General features: G+C 42.5%; 1 protein-coding gene across 9 annotated transcripts in view; it reads left to right on the top strand.

Annotated features, from left to right (window-relative positions):
• The window catches only part of FN1 (fibronectin 1), a 55,450-nt gene that overhangs the window by 18,636 nt on the left and 17,848 nt on the right, over positions 1-18,966 (top strand). For 6 of the 9 annotated variants that reach the window (XM_075094072.1, XM_075094076.1, XM_075094073.1 and 3 more), the window contains exons 14-29: positions 974-1,151; positions 1,271-1,447; positions 3,094-3,222; positions 3,338-3,427; positions 3,975-4,169; positions 5,575-5,847; positions 9,109-9,375; positions 10,929-11,023; positions 11,360-11,528; positions 11,818-11,904; positions 12,660-12,851; positions 15,140-15,412; positions 16,461-16,643; positions 17,644-17,733; positions 18,098-18,367; positions 18,755-18,871. In XM_075094072.1, the coding sequence (XP_074950173.1) occupies positions 974-1,151; positions 1,271-1,447; positions 3,094-3,222; positions 3,338-3,427; positions 3,975-4,169; positions 5,575-5,847; positions 9,109-9,375; positions 10,929-11,023; positions 11,360-11,528; positions 11,818-11,904; positions 12,660-12,851; positions 15,140-15,412; positions 16,461-16,643; positions 17,644-17,733; positions 18,098-18,367; positions 18,755-18,871 (2,785 nt within the window). The remainder of the gene's footprint in view (positions 1-973; positions 1,152-1,270; positions 1,448-3,093; positions 3,223-3,337; positions 3,428-3,974; positions 4,170-5,574; positions 5,848-9,108; positions 9,376-10,928; positions 11,024-11,359; positions 11,529-11,817; positions 11,905-12,659; positions 12,852-15,139; positions 15,413-16,460; positions 16,644-17,643; positions 17,734-18,097; positions 18,368-18,754; positions 18,872-18,966) is intronic. The other 3 variants (XM_075094075.1, XM_075094080.1, XM_075094079.1) reach the window with 1 other exon arrangement.

The raw sequence follows: 18,966 nt of genomic DNA, 5'->3' as shown, positions 1-18,966 counted from the left end.
AACAGTAAGCAGCAAGTTTATATATATCCTTCTTCACTTTAAGTAATGTAAATCCTTGTGGAAGCTTCCTAAGAAACATTGTTTTAGTACTGTGTGCCTAGCCAGAGACAACTGGGGTAGATTTTTTTCTGTTAATGAGGAGGTAGAAATGAGTAGGATATGAAGATACAAAAGCTAGTATAGGATTAAATAAACCGTCATCTCCAATCTTCTGTAAAGTCTAAACCAAAGCTGGTTAACCACTGCTTGTTGGCTTCTTCATATTTGAGGAATGATTTGTTTTAACCAATGTAGGTGAGTTGTATTACAGTTCCCCTGAGTACAGCTTCACAAAAGACCACTTAATGATTAAGACCGTTAGTACCTTGATGCTGCCTGTTATTAAGAGAACAATAAAGGCCCTGATCCAAAGCCATTAAAGGCACTTAAGTCTTTTTACTGACTTCAGTGTATCTTGGATCAAGGCCTGAATGAAATGGACTTTAAAGCACTGGAGTACAAACCTCAGAGGATGGAGCATTATTTTAGAGCTTCCCATAGAGTTCAAACGTAGGGTAGAAGGGAAGCACTTCTCTGTATATTGTTTTCAGATGATGGCTTAGACGGTTCTTGTGAACAGCCTTCAAATACGCATTTTCCAGCCATTCCTTCATGCCGTAATGCATTTTTGATAAAGGAATGAGTTTGGTATTTATATTACAAATAATGCTCCTTCTAAAGGAAAAAGTTCAAAGCTAGATTGTTTTTCAGTTTATCCCAGTAAAACTTAATCACCTGAAATATGATTAGCCCTGCTTCCTGGCATACCTTTCTCATCTCCTTTGACTTGCCTCTGTCTGTGCATTAACCATTCAAGTCACAGCTGTGTTTGAATATCGAAGTGCTCGGTAACCATGTGCAGGTTAGATCACTAGGTACCTCTGCTTGCAGGCTAGGGAGTCTCTCACTCTTGGGGTGTCCCTTGTTCTTGCAGAAAAAGTCTGGAAGGCAGTGGAAGGAAGCCACCATCCCCGGCTACCAGAATTCCTACACCATCTCAGGCCTGAAGCCTGGTGTGATATATGAAGGACAGCTCATCAGTGTTCAGCAGTATGGCCACAAAGAAGTCACCCGCTTTGATTTTACCACAACCAGCACCACAACAGTGACAAGTAAGTTGAAGAGTAGGGCATCCAGAAAAACTTAATCTCCTTCACCTACGTTTTTGTTTTGTGCATCCCAGTTAACACAAAAGTAGTCAAGGTTAATTAAACCTCTCTTTCTCTTGTAGGCAACACTGTTTCAGGAGAGACAACTCTTCTTCCTCCTGTGGTTGCTACTTCAGAGTCAGTCACTGAAATCACAGCCAACAGCTTTGTTGTCTCCTGGGTTTCTGCTTCTGACACAGTTTCTGGATTCCGTGTTGAGTATGAGCTGAGTGAGGAGGGCGATGAGCCACAGTATCTTGGTGAGACAGTATTTAAGTCTACTAGACCAAAGCATTGCTAACAGTACATCTGTTTTTTGTGTCAATCAGTATAGCTAGTGTAAATAGTGAGGATCTCGCTATCCTTCAGTATGATTCAATTAGGATATGAGCGTAACAGGACTAACTCAGATTAAAAGCTGACTTAGTTCACTGTCCTTTCTCCATCTACAGCTGTAAGTTCATGTCCAAGGAAGAGTAGAATAACATGGCAAGTATATAGCAATACCTCCTCAGAATATTGTCCCAGGATCCTGCAGGGGAAAACTCCCTGAGCCAGTGGTGGCAGTTTTGTAATAACCGTGGGTAGATATATTTATTCTTTCTATCTCCATGAATTTTTCCAGTCTTTTTTGCCTTTTGAAGTCATGTACATTTACTAGTTTCCACAGCATCCTGAAGTGAGCAGCAGTGCAGATGAGAAGAGAACCAAATATATTTTTCGAACCTGCCATCTGGCTAATTTCCTTTGCTATACCTTTGTCCTTCCGTCAGAATGGATGGAGAGAAATCTTTCCCAAATACCCTTTCTTGGCTACTTGTCATCTCATAGATGTCTGCTCCAGTCTACTCTGTTGGCTGTTCTGTTTCGATCAGATCTTATTCATCTTTGATAATGCGACAACTTAGCTAAGCCAGGAAGCTGGTTAAAGGCACTGGACTCAGACCTAGGAATTGAATCCACTTCTCCAATATCCACTGTACAGCCTGTGTCACCACACATAATTTCATCTTAACTTCTTTTTCCTAATTTCCTGCCTTAACAATGGTAATAACCTCAAATCCTTGTGAGATATTGCTGTAATAGCTATTTGGACATGAGTACAATAGAAGAACAACATGAGAAAAAGAACAGTAATCCCCTGACCTAATAATTCTCCTTGGACTGTTGCTCCCCTGAACTCACAGGCTTGAACTCATGAGCAGAAGTGGCTTACACTAGGACTGCCAGCAATATCACCACCTTTTTTGTCTGCACACTGACTGCCCAGACAGCTGAGCTATGTTGTGAAGCAGCTCCTGAGCTCATCTGTCTGAAGACAGAGGTTTACAGGCAAATTGAAAGGCAATTCCCTGTTTCCCTTAAGATGTTTGGCTTCAGTCTGGCCAGTAAGGAGCTCCTTCATGGGGAATTTCCTACATCTGGCATGTAGGTGGACATCTGGGGGAAGGGAGGGGGGAGAGAAGTTCATCAGCCCTCATAATGTCCTTCTCCACTCATGAGTCAGTCTTTCCACATAACCTATTCATGTGAAATATTTTCCATATATTATATTTTTGTATTGAAAATACAACAGTCAGGGTATGAAATGAGTACTTGGTTAGCTGAGGTGGATAAATGCCAGCAGTGTGCAGGGGGCTGCTGCTTAAGTTGCCCTACCATATCACACATCAAGCCTTGCTGTCCTAGGTGTTGCCTGCTTGCTGAGAGTGGAGACCTGTCCCAACCTTCCACACAACTCTTCTGATGTGCACTAAAGACACAGTGCAGAAAAATTGCTGTTTTATCACAGGAAGACTGTTATTCAGACCAGATTAGAACACAGGTCTCAATTATTTCATGTAGAGAGACAGAAAGCAAGAAGATAGAATTACTAAGTCATTTTTTTCTATCCTGCCTTCCTTAGATCTTCCAAGCACAGCCACTTCTGTCAACATCCCTGACTTGCTTCCTGGTCGCAAGTATATCGTTAACGTCTATCAGATCTCTGAAGAAGGAGAGCAGAATCTGATCCTGTCTACTTCACAGACCACAGGTATGTGTGGGCAAGTGTTGCTGCTCTTTGAAAGCTGTTTTTATTGTTTGCTCAATAAATTTTTGTTCCTTCTTATCCTTATGCTTGCTGTCCTCCTGTTTATTCCCTTAAACAGCTCCTGATGCACCTCCCGATCACACTGTGGACAGTGTAGATGACACATCAATTGTCATTAGCTGGAGCAGACCACAGGCTCCAATCACAGGTTTGTCTAATTGGAATGCATCTATTTTGCGCTGTTGGTAGAATCTGAAATCTAGGTAAAAAACCAAAATGTCTCAGAGGTATAAATCAGAGGGCTAGTGCATAATTCTGCCCAGTCTGAGGCACCAGCTGGAAAGCACATGGGCAGTTCAGCATTTATTTGGTTTCACTGTCTGAACCAAGCAATTCAGGAGGCTGGATGCAAAACAATTCCTTCTGGATTTGGTTAAATAAAAACAAGTTCCATGACCTTCTCTTTGGGATGGTCTGGATGACAGATACATAAAAGCATGAGAACTGTATAGACTCTAAATCAGCATGTCAAAGCTTATAAATATTCTAATCCAGGTCAGATTATGCTTTGTAAGGATTATGGGCATGCAATCTGCAGATGGGACATGAGCAAAGGCAAGCCATGGGTCCTACTGAAGTTCAGGACTATTTTTATGAAATCTCAGTAGGGAGATCAGTTTAGTTCTCATTTCCAGCATTCCTTGTGCTGGTTCAATGATTGTGGCTAAGGATTACATAAATCTGTCTTGCATTAGGCTACAGAATTATCTACACACCCTCCGTGGAAGGCAGCAGCACAGAACTCAACCTGCCTGATACTGCAACCTCTGTAACACTCAGTGACTTGATGCCGGGTGTTCAGTACAACATCAGCATCTACGCAGTGGAAGAAAATCAGGAGAGTACTCCTATCTTCATCCAACAGGAAACTACAGGCGTCCCACGCACAGGTAACGGTCAGCGTGTTCTGGATATCAGTCACTGGGTTTTCTGTTAGTACACAGAGCCAAATAGCAATGCAGGTTCACATTGCTCTAGCTAAATGAATCCTTAAATGGACTCAATTCTGATTTTTGTAATTGTTGCTGGGTTTTCTAATTGTAAATGTCACTGGTATTGAAGTTCTGTAGTAAAGTCATACTCTCTAATGAATTGACACAGTCAAGCCACTACCCTGCATTATTAGGGTTGTAATTCCTAGGGATCAGACTGCAAGCAGGTCAGAAGGTTGGTCTTGCACAGTGTCTATGGAAAAGGGAGATCAGGTTTCCTAAGTTGTCTTAAGGGGATTCTGCTGAGAGATCTTCCTAAGAGCCTGGTAAATCATTTTGCCTCAGTACTTGGCCTGCAGATGTTTACGGTTAGGTACTCAGACACCACAACACAAATGCGAATTGTTCACCTGACTTCTCCCTCTCCCTTCCAGTCCTAACGGTTATTTTCCATTGCAGTCAGTGGGGATGGGAGATTGCTAAGCATTGACTGATCTGCCAAAATAACACTATAAGATCTAAACTTAAGGCACCCACAATTTAAAAAAACTACTGGTTTCAGGGTTCTTTACTTATCCAATTGGGCTGAATAGCCAAACCAAAAGAAAGGATAGTGAAAGAATTGGGATCTGATGTGGTAGCAGTGGAATTTGATGGTCCTGCAAGTTGCAAGCACGTGTTTGCAAATGGGAATTTACCAGGAATGAACTCAGCTCAAGGATTTTATGGTTTGGCATCTGTATCTTCCAAAAATGTGCATTGGTTAACCTTGGGGCAGTATCAGTCCTAATCTGAAGAAACTTAATTTGAATGTAGGAATTCAAGGGTGCAGTACTGTGGACCAGCACACAGGGAACTGGATTTTGGCTTTGACTCAGACCCTGTACTTTTTTAATTATAAAAGATGGATTTTAACTTAATTATAGACATTCAGAGCATGCCATGGATTTTGAAAACCCTCTCTTTTAATTTTTAAAGGAGGCTCTTGTTTCCAACCCCTGGAGTAATTCCCCCCACCCAAGCTTTTGGTTCTGCACATAGTTGAAGTTCTGTAGCATATTACATCTGGTCTTTCAGTTCTCTTACTGTGACAGCAAGATACCTTCTACGACTGAAGGCATAAATACTTAAATCTGTGTAGTGACATTTTGAACTGTAGTCTGCTTGAATATTGTCTGGGAATGTGTGTATACGTGTTTACAGTAAGGTTACTATGACACTTTTAATTTGGTAAATATTCTAGATATATCCATTGTTCAATCAAAATTCACTTTTTTTATTCCATGTAAACATGTAAACCTATAGATTCTCCTGCCAATTGCTAAGGACTCCTTCTAACACTATTCTGTTGCTCTCCTTTCAGATGAAGTTCCTTCACCCAAAGATCTGCAGTTTGTGGAGGTTTCTGATATCAAGATTACCATCATGTGGACCCCACCTCAAAGCCAAGTGTCTGGCTATCGAGTGGAAGTGATCCCTGTCAACCGCCCTGGCCAGCATGGCCAGAGACTGCCGATCACCAGGAGCTCATTTGCTGAAGTTGTTGACCTGCTCCCAGGAACAACCTATCTTTTTAAGATCTTTGCTGTGAGCCATGGCAGGGAGAGCAAACCCTTGACTGGAGAGCAAACTACCAGTAAGTGTCTTTCCTTCATGCTTTTTTCAACCTTTTGAAGTGTGAAGTGCATATTTCTTTGTCGCTTAGAGAAATATATAAACAGAGCACTTAAAGTGCAACAGTTATAGCCCAGGAGGTATCCCATAACTAGGATGACAGGGCTGGGAATTCATTCACTCAAACAATGATCTCTTCAGCAGATTTATCCTCCTCCAGGGCTTTCCAATGGGAGTTTAACTCTCATGGCACTTTAAAACAATTTTGTATGGCTGGAATTCAACTTTTTTATTACTGACTGAGGATTGATGGGCCCTGCAGTTCTTTTACAGCACAGATCACAGCCTATGATTTCTTTTTTTCTTTTTTTTTTTTTGAGGGTACCTCAGGGCAAGTTTCAGCATGACTTAGGAGACTTGCTGAGATTGCTCTGAAAATCCCTATCTCTCTTCTGACAGCTGCATACCTATTTGGCTCCAGTGTCAGCAGTAGGAGTTCTGCATGCACATGTAAGGACAGGCCTTGTCATGAAATGCAGTCCTTTTAAGCTTTGCCATGTCATGCCTGGCTTTCCACAGGCTGTCTCACCACCCCAGAAATTTCACTGTCATCCCAGCAAAACCTGGGGAACTGGTTTACAGCGTCCTCAATGGACTGTTGACAAGAGCCATGGAGAACATATATTTTTCAGGAAGCATTGTGCAGGATCTCTCAGAACCTGATTGCTAATGATCTAGTGGCTGTGCAACACCTCACCAGTATGAGGCAAGATGACAAGCAAAGTATAAAGCCTGTCAGGCATTGCTTTTTGCTTTGCTTTGAAGAGAAGAGAGGAGCAGTGGCTGGGCAAGATATAGGCTTTCAGATAGAAGAAGAGGAGTTTAGCATAGTGGTTATCTCCATTTTTGATCAGAGAGAAGCAGATCAAACAGAACCTGGGATGTGGTCCATTTAAACAGATCCTGTTTATTGGGCAATAGAAGGGTGACTCGGTGTTTGTGGTGTTCTTTGACTGGGTCATGTTATCCAAAGGACCAAAATTCAGCTGTGTGCATCTGCTGCTGTTCTGATACTTTTCAGTAAATGAGAGCAACTTGAGAATCCTGCCCAACTCTTATAAAGATAAGAGGGAAAGGAAGGAAAGGAAATGGGATAATCTGTGAATATAGCCATGCTGTTTGAGAAAATGCTATTTACTTTCATAATGTTAGGAGCCACAAATAATGCCCCTCTCTCTTACCATCTCCCTTGACTATGTGGGGAGAATGGGACCCTTACGTTGGTCCTTTGACATAGGTGCCTGATTTGAGTGTCACATAGATGGCGTGAACACCCTCCCTTTTCTTTCAAGTGAGGTTTTGAAAATCAAGGATGTGACTTAGGAGCCCGAACTCCCCTGGAGGCATTTAGAACAAGGGCTCCGTTCCTGGTTAGATCTGTAATTTTTTTGTGGTTGTTTTCAGAAGCCTTGGCTAGGTGTAGAGCCCCTCTGAAAGTCCACACACAGAGGTGTACATTGAAGCATAGACATTTGATTCAGACAGCACAGGGCTAGTTACAAATGTCTAGAATAATTTTTCCATAGGCTATGATCATCCGCTTAACTGCTTTGCCTAAACCACATTTCAGAAAGTATTCACATAAATTGCATCCTGTAATCGAAAGTCCTGGGAAACAGAAATCATTGAGAGTTCCCAAGGAAAACCCTGCAGCAAAAGTCTCTTCCCACGGTGTAAATGTGATTCTCTTTTCCGCCTTCCGTTAAAAGCACTCTACAAATAAACTCTGAGTGTGTGTGTGGCTTTTTAATCTTCCCATTTTTCCTTTAGTATGGGGAGAGGAAGTGATAAAAGCCTAATAGAGCTGGCAAATTCAATTGTGCAGAAAGGAACTGACTGTAGGCTAAAAATCGGAGGAGGGTACAATCCTTGTTGGATGAGACAGCACAGATCTAAGTACCAAGAAGAGATAACACTGACTCTCAGCCTGTGGGTTGGAGGTGGACCTAGGGAGGGTCACATTCACCCTTACCTTTTAGATCTCCCCCAACTTTGGAAGTGGTGGAAGAAGGAAGCCTTTGCTTCCTTTTCCCTCTCTCCTCAAAAAGGGAGAAAACAAAAAGGACAAAAAGTGCTTCTCACTGAATTGCTAGGAGAGTGATGAAAACATTAACTTTTATCACAAAAATGTTATTTACTTAGGGGGAGAAAAAAGCATTTGCCATCAGAAAAAAGCATTGATGGAACATCTCTTCACTGCTCTTAATTTCGACATATAATTGGGGCCTAGAAAAGGTGGGGAAGCTTGTCGTGTAGATGATATAAACTCTTTGCTGCAGCCAGTGCTGCGGAGTGAAACTCTTCATTTAACTGCAGCACTGTGGGGGCAAATTGCTTAAGTGTCTTTCCCTCTCTGAGCCTCATCTTGTCTCAGCCAAAGGTAGCGACATCTCTACCATTCACTGGACTCCAGAGCAGTGCTGAAGAAGCTGTGTTGCTTCAGCCTCTTGTTTATGTAGTTTTCTGGGTTATCAGTTTTAGCAGCTTCCCAGAGGTAGTGATAAAAAGGGGAGGAAGCCTGATAAGAGCCGTTGCGTGAGTCCTGAGGGAGAGATGAGCATGCTTAGAATTGTTGTGTAGTCAGTTCCATGGTGTGATTATTTTTTAAGTAGATCTAGGAACTGGTTTTCTGCAGAAAGTTGCTAACTGTTATTTATTTTTACATTAAAATGACAAAGTAGGAGTGTTTTGTTTTGCGAAGGGATTTTGAGCAGACAGGGAGTAGGACTGGGCAAAGATTTAAAAGAACAAATCCTTTTAATGAAAAATGGGCTAAAGTTAGGTTTCCATGCTTATGCTGACAAGTCTAAACTGAGCTGATTTTTAAAAAATGCTCAGCATTCATGAGAAACTATTGACATTCCTGAGCACGGTTGGGTTCATCTGTCTCGCCTCAGTGTTAGCCTGACTTCCCCATGGGATGGCCTGTATGGCAGCAACCCAAATCGGTGCAGCCTAGAATGCGCAGGTCAGCCTGGCCCAGCATACTATGGGATGGCATTGAGGCATGAATATAGCTATTTTGCTTCTATTTCCAGCTGTCTCATAGTCCCCACCTTCTCTCTTCCATACCGCTGCACTCACGACCTAAGTGAAAAATACAGGCTCAGCAACTTCATTGTAGATCCATGCGTTTTGCATGGGAACAGACATGCTTTGGAAGTAGGGGTGAAGTGGAGATTCAGCTGGAAAATTGATGCATGTTATGCTTTTTCTTGCCCAGAGCTCGATGCCCCCACCAAACTGAGGTTTCTTAATACCACGGAGCATTCAGTGTTAGTGCTGTGGACGCGGCCCCATGCTGTGATCACAGGATACCGGCTGACTGCAGGTCCCACAAGAGGAGGTCAACCAAGGACCTACAATGTGGGACCTTCTGCCACCAAGTACCTTCTCAGGAACTTGCAGCCTGGCACTGAGTACACAGTGTACCTTGTGGCAGTTAAAGATGACTTGCAAAGTGCCAGAGAGACTGGAGTCTTCACAACTTGTAAGTATAATACGCACATATTCCTCTTCCCTAACACCCTGGTGTTTCTTCAGAACTTGTGCTGAGAGTGGCTATTGTGAATTGGTTTACAGAAGCAGCCTTTTGAAGTAGCATTCCAGCAGAACTGCTTGGGAAGCACTCCTTGTTGTTCTTTCTGATGTATTTGGCAGGGAAAAGTGTTATTTGCATCAAAAAACTTTTCATAAAATATATTTTGGCTTTTTGGTGATAAAAAACAAAAGGGAAAACTTACTACTGGTACCTCAGTTTTTGTTTAACTGAATGAAAAAGTAATTTTACTTGATCTTTCCGGTTGTTTGGTTTTGGCATGACAAATCAAGGAAAGCAAACAGCTCCCTTAATATGGGCAATGAATAATTATTCTGTCATTTGTATAAAGCTGAAGGCAGTCATTTCTCAAGCCCAACCATAACATCTAAAGCAGCTCAACTGCAGTTACAGAAACTGACACAAACATTGCATTCTGTCCTTGTTTGTTTGTTTGTTTTTTAAATGTCAGTCATCTCTACTTGTGCTGCTGGCTTGGAAGAAATATTAGGCAAATTTTGGGAGGAAAAGGAGTTCTGTAAGAACCCACACATACTTCTAGAAAGAACAAATAGATTCGCTGTTTAAATAATGATGAAGCAGTCATATAAACTAACAAAACTCAAAGCCATCCAAGCCCAGAACCACACCCTCTTTTCAAAAGAGAATGTGGTTTCTTTTAGAACAATGTGGAGTTAAAACAAGGGTTCAAACTTCTAATCAGAGTAACACTGTTGACCTTGGCAAGGTGCTTTTTGCTGATAGACAACCTTATCTATAAATATTTCTCAATTAGGATATGACTGGATATCTTAGATGAATATTGCCTTCAAATTCTGGCTTATCTGAATGAAACCAGTCCAGTTTAACACTATAGATTAATAAACCAAGTCTCTTCATTAATGATGAGGTCAATTCAGATTAAACTCCATGGAGTTATCTGGACTGATTCTGGGGTACACAAAGGCTTTGGCTCTGTGTGATGCTCCTGACAGATATCAGTGAGACCACAGATTCCTCAGATTGACTTTGAGCTCCCTTTAACTCTGCTGACTTCAAAAGAGTTGAAGATGTTGGAGAGGGATGAGATGGTCCTAGCTGGGACAGCTGGATAACAGGACAAGGGTGTTCTTGCTGATTGAATGGCATATGGTGGGTAAAAGAAAAAAAGCTGCTTTTTGAGGAACACTTTAGGTATCATGCCAAAAACAATATTCCCAAAATTACTGGGGTTGGATGCATAGAGGACTCACAAGGCCCAGTTCAGTATTTTCATTTTCCTCAGGAACAACAAAAACACTGGCTGTGAGTAGACCGCTTGCATACTGTGTCTATCAATCCCAGCAGCAGACAGAAGTCACCTGTCAGATCCCTCCCAAATTTTCAGAGTAATGTGATTCAGAGTCTTACTACATACCTCTTTCTATTTGGACTCCTATAGGTCCAGTTTTTTGTTTGGTGCTATCACAGCAGCTAGATTTCAACCCTGTCAATTCACTTCACAGATCAGCCTGTTGGCTCTGTTCCTCCATTTAACACAGAAGTGACTGAGACTTCTATTGTCATCACCTGGACACCTGCCCCCAGGATTGGTTTCAAGGTAGGGGAAACTCAAGTCCCATGTTTCTTTTTCCTTGTGTATCATTGTGATAAGGAGGACAGATTAAAGCTGTTTACTATGGACTGCAGTGAAGATAGTAGCACAAAGGAAAAAGGTGCAAATGACATGCTGCTACAGCAGGCAGGTCTAGGTCAGAGATTAATACAAGCATGTCCTCTGGGCTTCAGGTCAAGTCTAAAACACAAGTTACAGAATTAACAGTTGGCCTTCAGCATAAGGGCCTATGATACTCATGTTGGATAATAACTCAGGATGCTGATAGTTAGCTGGGATAGGAGTATTTGAGACTGAAAAGTATTTGCTGGTTCTCTGCAGCTGGGCGTGCGCCCAAGCCAAGGTGGAGAGGCTCCTCGGGAGGTCATCTCTGATTCTGGCAGCATCGTGATCTCTGGCCTGACTCCTGGAGTGGAATACACCTACAGCCTCACGGTCCTGATGGACGGCCAGGAGAGAGATACCCCAATCATCAGGAGAGTGACCACACGTACGACACGCTTTTCCACAATTTTTCCTTCTTCTGCCCCCTGTGCTCCCCTGATCAATGGCTGTCTTCTGGGAGTCAATTCTAGTCTTCTGCTGCTGTGGGCTGGAAGGTGCTTTTCTTTCTGATGCATAGGTGGCAGTAGCACTAGCCCGTGCAATGCAGGGTCATAACTTCAGAATATTTTTAGTTAATTCTGAAGGGTGAGGATATAATGTGGGGAGAAGGGATGCTGAGGGAGCTAGCATGATTCTCTGTGCCATAAATGACCCATTTGTCTGAACGCTTGTAGCATTGTCTCCACCAACGAACCTGCGCCTGGAGCCCAATCCTGATACTGGGATCCTGGTAGTCTCTTGGGATAGAAGCACAACTCCAGGTAACTATGGGAATTCACACTGTGCTTGAGCCTCCTGTTGTATCAGAATGCTAACGTTTGTTTCGCGGTGCCTTGCAGTTCATTAAGGAGGCATTGATAGGAAGGTTGCTGTTGAGTCATTTAAGGAAAATTGACCATATTTCTAGATATATTTGAGGATATAAGTCACTGTTAAGTATAGGTTGCCATAGGACTCTTCATGATTTACAGTCCATATAAAATTCTATGTTGGAATATGAATGTGTTTTAAATATTTCAGCTGGTTTAGGTTTGAAGGATTTCTTCAGATATCCCCAGTCATTTAAACAAAGTCCAAGGGAAGGAAAGCAAAATGTACCAAAAAGATATGCTGGCAGTGAGGAATGAGTTCATGTCATTGGGAGTAAGCATGGAAGATCTGAAAGTGTTCAGGATGAACTCTTCTCCAGCAATAGCTTATGGGAACTGTAAAACTGACTTCCATAAAACAAGGATTGAAAGCTTTTGAAAACCCCACTCTCAGTCAATAGATGTATCTTTTCTTGACTTGTCATGAGTTTTTGTTTGGCGATGTCTCAAAGCGAAAAAACTATGCTGTGGGAGGGGCATGGGAAGCATGTTTCAGTGTGGTTGACAAAGCAACTTCTTGCGTCCTGGGCCCAGGGTGGCAAAATCACTTGTAAAATGTCATGTGTTTGCTTCAGTTGTTTATACTGAGGCCTGATGTAAATCAGTATAGCATGAGATTACTGCATACAGGTATATCTGTATTTCAGACATCAGTGGGTACCGAGTGACCACTGCTCCCACCAATGGGCAGCAAGGCTCTACGTTGGAGGAAGTAGTAGGTGCGGATCAGACCACTTGCACCTTTGAAAACCTAAACCCTGGTGTGGAGTACAACGTCAGCGTTTACTCAGTCAAGGATGACCAGGAGAGTATCCCCATCTCTGAAACCATCACACAAGGTAATGAAAGGATGAGCAGCAGTTTTAGCTACTTAATGTCAAAATTCTGAGTCTGAGAGCTCTACATTGCAGAACTATTAGTCTGATAGCAGAAGGCTCAGACATAGAAGCAGAACAGCCACATGCCAGCGTGTGACAGAGCAGTTTGTGTATCTGGGTACTTCTCTGCATGGGCAGCCTACATCGCCTGTCAACAGGGTAGTGGTAGAGAGATGGATCTGTTGTATCAGTACACTGAGCAGCTGAAGAGCAACGGAGATTTGACTTGGCCGTGCAGTGCCCCGAGATCTGGAGCACAGCTGGTGGGACTGGGAAGTAGGTGAAGAGAGGTATGACTGGGAAGAGAGCACAGGAGAAATTCTGGCAGCGGTAGTGGCAGGAGATCACTTCAGTGCAGCAGAGAAGAAAGCCAAGATTGAAATGTCCATCACTGTAGCACTTCTGGGACACAAAGTGGCATGTGCCACCTCACATTACACGCTGAGATGACTGCAGAAACTACCTTTGTAGCCACAGTAGCAAAATTAGTATGCATCTCCCCAAATGGTTTCATTTCATTTTCCTTAGTGAGGGCTTTGTTTGGTTGGTTTTGTTTCTGCTCAGCCCTGAAATGATGCCAGCTACTGTGTTTGCTTGCTCTTATAACACTGCTTTAAAATTTCCATGCTTCACTGAAATGCTGTATGCTCCCTGGAGGTGAACTAATACTGTGATACTGCATAATTAAAGTAGTAACAGCTTTAGCCCTTTACCATCTTTACCAGCCCCATCTGGTGGGGGAAAGCTAAGAATGTATGTCTCTGGCACTCTTTAAAGGTGATATGGTACATGCATTCCATGTGGCTAAACAATGATTTTACAGAAAACGGTCATTTTTTTGCATCTATTCTGTAAAATAAGTATTTTCCTAGAAAGACATTAAAATAGAACGTAACTGCTGTTACTAAAGCCAGTCTTTTGCTACCTTGTAATGATCCAACAGAATGGATAGAGAGTCCTGCATCTTTGACTCACCCATTGGTGTCTGATCCTGAGGGAGGAAGAGCATCCATTAGCTCCCACTGCTTTTTAGGACCACCTTGCTAAAGTTACATAGCCAAATCTTGTGGCTTAAATCAATACCAGTCTATTGACTTGAGCAGCTGAGGGTTTGGCCATTGTCAAGTAAAGATGCATCTAACATTCCCCACCCCTTGCCCAATTCTGTTGGTCCTAACATAACAGAAAAGAACAACTTTGCTATAGGAATAATATCCATAGGGAAAACAGTCACAGCTGTGTTTGCCATACAGAAATTTAGGCAATATCTAGAAGATGATCTTCATTCAGTGGCCTAGCTTTGAGATTTTTGAACAATTTAGCCAACAAACCAAGTCAGCCTCTTGGCCACATCATGCACCGGGCATAACCTCTGAATATGGGGACATCGTCGCTCTTACAGAATACTTATCATCTAAAGGTCATTTTTAACCATTTGCCATCTTCCCAAGAAAGTGTTTTATTACTCACTGTTCCATATCATCTGCTTTTAGCACATATATTGCAGCACTTGCAATAAGTAGAACTTGAGGAATTCTGGGCCAGATCCTCAAGCCGTTACAGGGATTTGAGACTTTGTTTCCAAGTCCAGTGTAAATAGTTCAGATAGTGGATGATCTACTTTGAAGATTTGTGATGGTTCTCCCAGCTGACGGTGTAGGCTGATTTAGCTCCTTCAAATGGGTTGATATTTTTATAATCCTGAAGGTAACAGTTAGGCTTTTTATTTGCACAAGACAAGAAATTCTAGAGGTCAGTCGACTAATATTTCAAGGAGTAGTTTTATTTATATGTTAATAGACTTTGATATCTTGTTTTCTACCTGCAAAGAAAAATTTGGTATGTGTTTTTCTGTTTCTATTTTCATCAGAAATTAGAAGTCTTTATGACTTACCATCACTCAAATTTGTTGCAAGTGAAGTGCCTCTTGTAGCCCTTCTTAAAATAGTATATCTAAAATGGAAGTGCATTCATTGTCTCTGGGAATTGGAGTTTCAGCTTCTGTATGCCTTGGAATGCAGCTGGAGACTGCTGAAGGATACAATATATATATCAAAAAAAAAAAAACCAAACCCAAACCACCAAGAAGGCTCCCTTTCCCCCAAGCCCCAAGAGAAATTCTGCATATCACCGCAATTGCTTCTAAAGTTCTGTCAATTTTAATAGTGATGAACACTGCTTTTTTCTCCCTTGTCTGTCTTTTGCCTCTGTATGTCTTTGCCTTTCCTGTTTGCTCTTTAACTCATTAGAGGTGCCCCAACTCACTGACCTAAACTTTGTTGACATAACTGACTCAAGCATCGGCCTGAGGTGGACCCCGTTAAATGCCTCCACCATTATTGGTTACCGCATCACAGTAGTTGCGGCAGGAGAAAGTGTCCCTATTTTTGAAGATTTTGTGGACTCCTCAGTAGGATACTACACAGTCACAGGCTTGGAGCCGGGCATTGATTACGACATCAGTGTAATCACACTCATTAATGGTGGAGAGAGCGCCCCTACCACTCTGACACAGCAAACGGGTGAATTTTGAAAACTTCTGTGTTTTGTGACATAAATGGTGTTTCATGCTGTCACTGGCTCTTGGGATGATGGGGCTTTGTCCAAAGAGGAATTGAGCTGCTCACTGCAGGGAAGCCAGACAGACCCAGCTTGCTTCTTTTTCTAAATGGCAGCTGGGGGATGGATACGTGCTGCTCAGTTTTCTAATTTGAGGCATTTTAATACTGTGAATGGCTGCAGACTTGCCAGGCTCATTCACCTTCTGCTATTCAGATTTCCGGGATCCAGTTGGAATCAAGAGCCTGAAACATGAGCATATATTCACCAGACTTTCAAACTGTGATTCCCCAAAATAAGAGTGCCAAAGGGCAGAGCAGTTCAGCAGACACGCTCCAGCCTTGATAACTGTTTGAGCTTCCAGCAGTCTTGTTTCAGTGGTGGCCCCACTCTTTCCACAATGCCCTAAAGGATGCAGGTGAAGCATCACTCCCTGAGTACATGCCACTGACAGCCATGCCACATCGTCAAGGGTCTGTATAGTGCATGAGCAGAAGGCGAGCTGAAAACTGGTTCTTGCATGAAATCCTACTGTGTTTGAAAATCCTGAGGCTGTAAATCCTTCGACACGAGTAGAAGTAGAGTCATAGGAAATTAGTGATATACCCTCTCCCCTCCTGTGTGTGCATGTATGAATTCTAGTTGGGATTACTTTTCCATCTGTAAGCTGCTGTATGGCAACTTTAAACGTCTCTTGGCTCCGCATCTGTAATACAAAATCCAGCTGCAAGAAGCACGTTACTGAAACTTGCTACCTTGTTTTCAAATTAGCCCCATGGGGTATATTTAAAGTACTGGGAATTGCCAAGAGGTTAAAGGAGCCTGACAGTAGTACAGACATTTTTTGCTTAACTACAGTAGAACCAAATCTAGTTTAGAAGTCTGTTTGCATGGGTCTGACACAGTAGTCTATTATGCATGAGATACTTTCTCTGGTGATTCTCTGAACATACCTCTTGATCAACTTTTACAAATCAGAGCACTAAGATATATTTGTTCTTTGCTGTGTAGCTGTGCCTCCTCCCACTGATCTCCGCTTCACTAATGTGGGGCCTGATACTATGAGAGTAACTTGGACTGCACCAACGTCCATCGTGCTGAGCAGTTTCTTGGTGCGCTACTCACCTGTGAAGAAAGAGGAAGATGTTGCAGAGCTGACAATTTCACCCTCAGACAACATGGTGATCTTAACAAGTAAGTGGGTTACCTACATAAGTAAAACAAATATGAGAGGCCCCTTATATATTATATAAGACGTGGTGAAAGGAAAACTGCTTACTGTAAGTGTAACTGGCCAAATTCTCAGCTGATCTAAGCAGAGGCCAAAGTAGCCTTATACAAACTCACCTTAAATGGGGTTTGGCCACTTGCTTTACCGAAATTAAAGCCAAACACAGAAAAGTTTTTCCCATCAATCCAAGGACAGCAATGAATCAGACTATGGGGCAATTGCCTGGATTTGCAGACTGGTTAGGTATTAAGAATAAATACATATTACTCACCTGGTTTGCCACAAATGTCAAGGACTTGTAGTGCAGAGGTTCCAGGAAAGGATCAGAATGTGCAAAAGGTCATTGCTCCTTTGGCTCTGTGTGCTCAGGACCAGAAAATAAATACTGTGGAACCTTATAGGCCATCGCGACAAAATGTGGGCATTTTCAAAAAGCTGACATTCATTTTTTCTGGTGCAAAAGCTGTGTTATATTTTAGGGGTTTTTTCGGTGTGGGTTTTTTTTTCTCTCTCTGTCCTAGAATCAGGTTGATTGAGTGAGAGACAATACCCTCTTTTGGCATAAAAGACCAGGCCTAGAGCTCATCTGAGTTAGAATAGCTGTACTGGAAATCCTTGGCCCTATTCCATTTCATCTCAGCTAAAGATTTGACACAGTGCATAACTAAACTACCAGATAACTAGAAGGGACCTTGTAGAAAACTGATTGCTTCTAGCCGGTCTCCAAAAACTAATGAAGCAATAATACAGGATACCATGCTCCTTCAGGCTAAAACATTGCAATCAACCTTAATGCCACAAAAGGAAACTATTTAAGTTTTTGACTGTCTGCGGAGCTCAGATCTTCCATCAAGCAAAACCTGATTACCTCCCTTAAGAAACACAGTTAAAATTGTGTAGGTTAAATGACTTCTAGCTATTAGTAAAGAAATATGTCTAAACTCCTGTACTTAAACTCCACAGATCTGCTCCCTGGTACTGAATATCTGGTGAGAGTCTACAGCGTTTCTGAGCAACATGAGAGTGCACCTCTGTCTGGAATCCAGAAAACAGGTACTTGGGCGCAGCCTAAGACATGTGTGCAATTAATGCCATCCGTTAAGATTCATTACTGGGACTTTGTTGCCTAGACAGAGCCTATCATATCTATCACTGAGTCTTTCTTGTTTTGTAACTGTGTAACAGATTTGCTAGTCACGTGTGTTGTTTTATGCTGTGTTGTGTGTGTGCACCATACACTCTTTTCCTGCAGCTGCATTCCAGTGCTTGTTTATCTCTCTTTGATTCTGAACACGTGTTTAGTTCCACAGCCGAATAGCATTTGGCTTAGGATCTGGCAGTGTTGTGGTACTGAGCTTAATGAACCATGACTAGTAGTTCAGTTGAGCTCAGTCTCTTGTCTCTTCAAAATACCCAGGTCTTGATTCCCCCACTGGCCTCGACTTCTCAGATATAACTGCTAACTCTTTCACCGTCCACTGGATTGCTCCCCGTGCCACCATCACGGGCTACAAAATTCGGCATCACCCAGAGCATAGTGCTGGCAGGCCCAAGGAAGACCGTGTGCCCCCTTCGCGGAACTCCATCACCCTTACCAACCTGCTTCCAGGGACTGAGTATGTGGTCAGCATCATCGCCATCAATGGCAGGGAGGAGAGCATGCCCTTGGTTGGCCAACAAACAACGGGTAAGCCTTAAGAGAATGCTGGCTACAATTTACCACAAGGATTTTGGGTGTCCTCTAGCAAAGTAGTTGCTGTTAAACCAAGCCTTCCCTACCAGCTGGTGAATCTCTGCTCATGAGGAAGAGCCTGTGATACTGAAGTAAGGCCTGATTTAGGAAAAGGTGAGAGGACCTATGCTACTTTCAGATCAAGTCAGGCATCTTCAGCGCCAGCATAACTTTTTTCATTAAATCTAGTCTAATGCCAGATGTGTTTTAACCAGTTAGATCACTTATAGGGGTGTGTGTGCTGGGCTAAAACAAAGGCAGAAGAGCATGGTGTGATAGGTGGAATATGTAGCCGATGTACATTAACCACACTTAAACTCATTCTGAATTCTGTTTTTCTAGTGTCTGATGTTCCAAGGGACCTGGAAGTCACCCCAACCAGCCCAACCAGCCTTGTGATTTCCTGGGATGCTCCTGCAGTGACAGTCAGATACTACCGGATCACTTATGGTGAAACAGGTAAGAGCAGGCTGGTACGGCCAGTCACAGACCAGAAGCTCTGTTCTGAGGCCATTAGAAAGCTACAGTCAATAGCGTGTTTGACTGTAGCAAAA

Source organism: Phalacrocorax aristotelis, chromosome 5 (assembly GCF_949628215.1).
Source record: "Phalacrocorax aristotelis chromosome 5, bGulAri2.1, whole genome shotgun sequence".
In the NCBI taxonomy this organism is placed as follows: Eukaryota; Metazoa; Chordata; class Aves; order Suliformes; family Phalacrocoracidae; genus Phalacrocorax; species Phalacrocorax aristotelis.
Note: the sequence above shows the minus strand (reverse complement) of the source record. Positions and strands in the feature narration are given on the sequence as shown.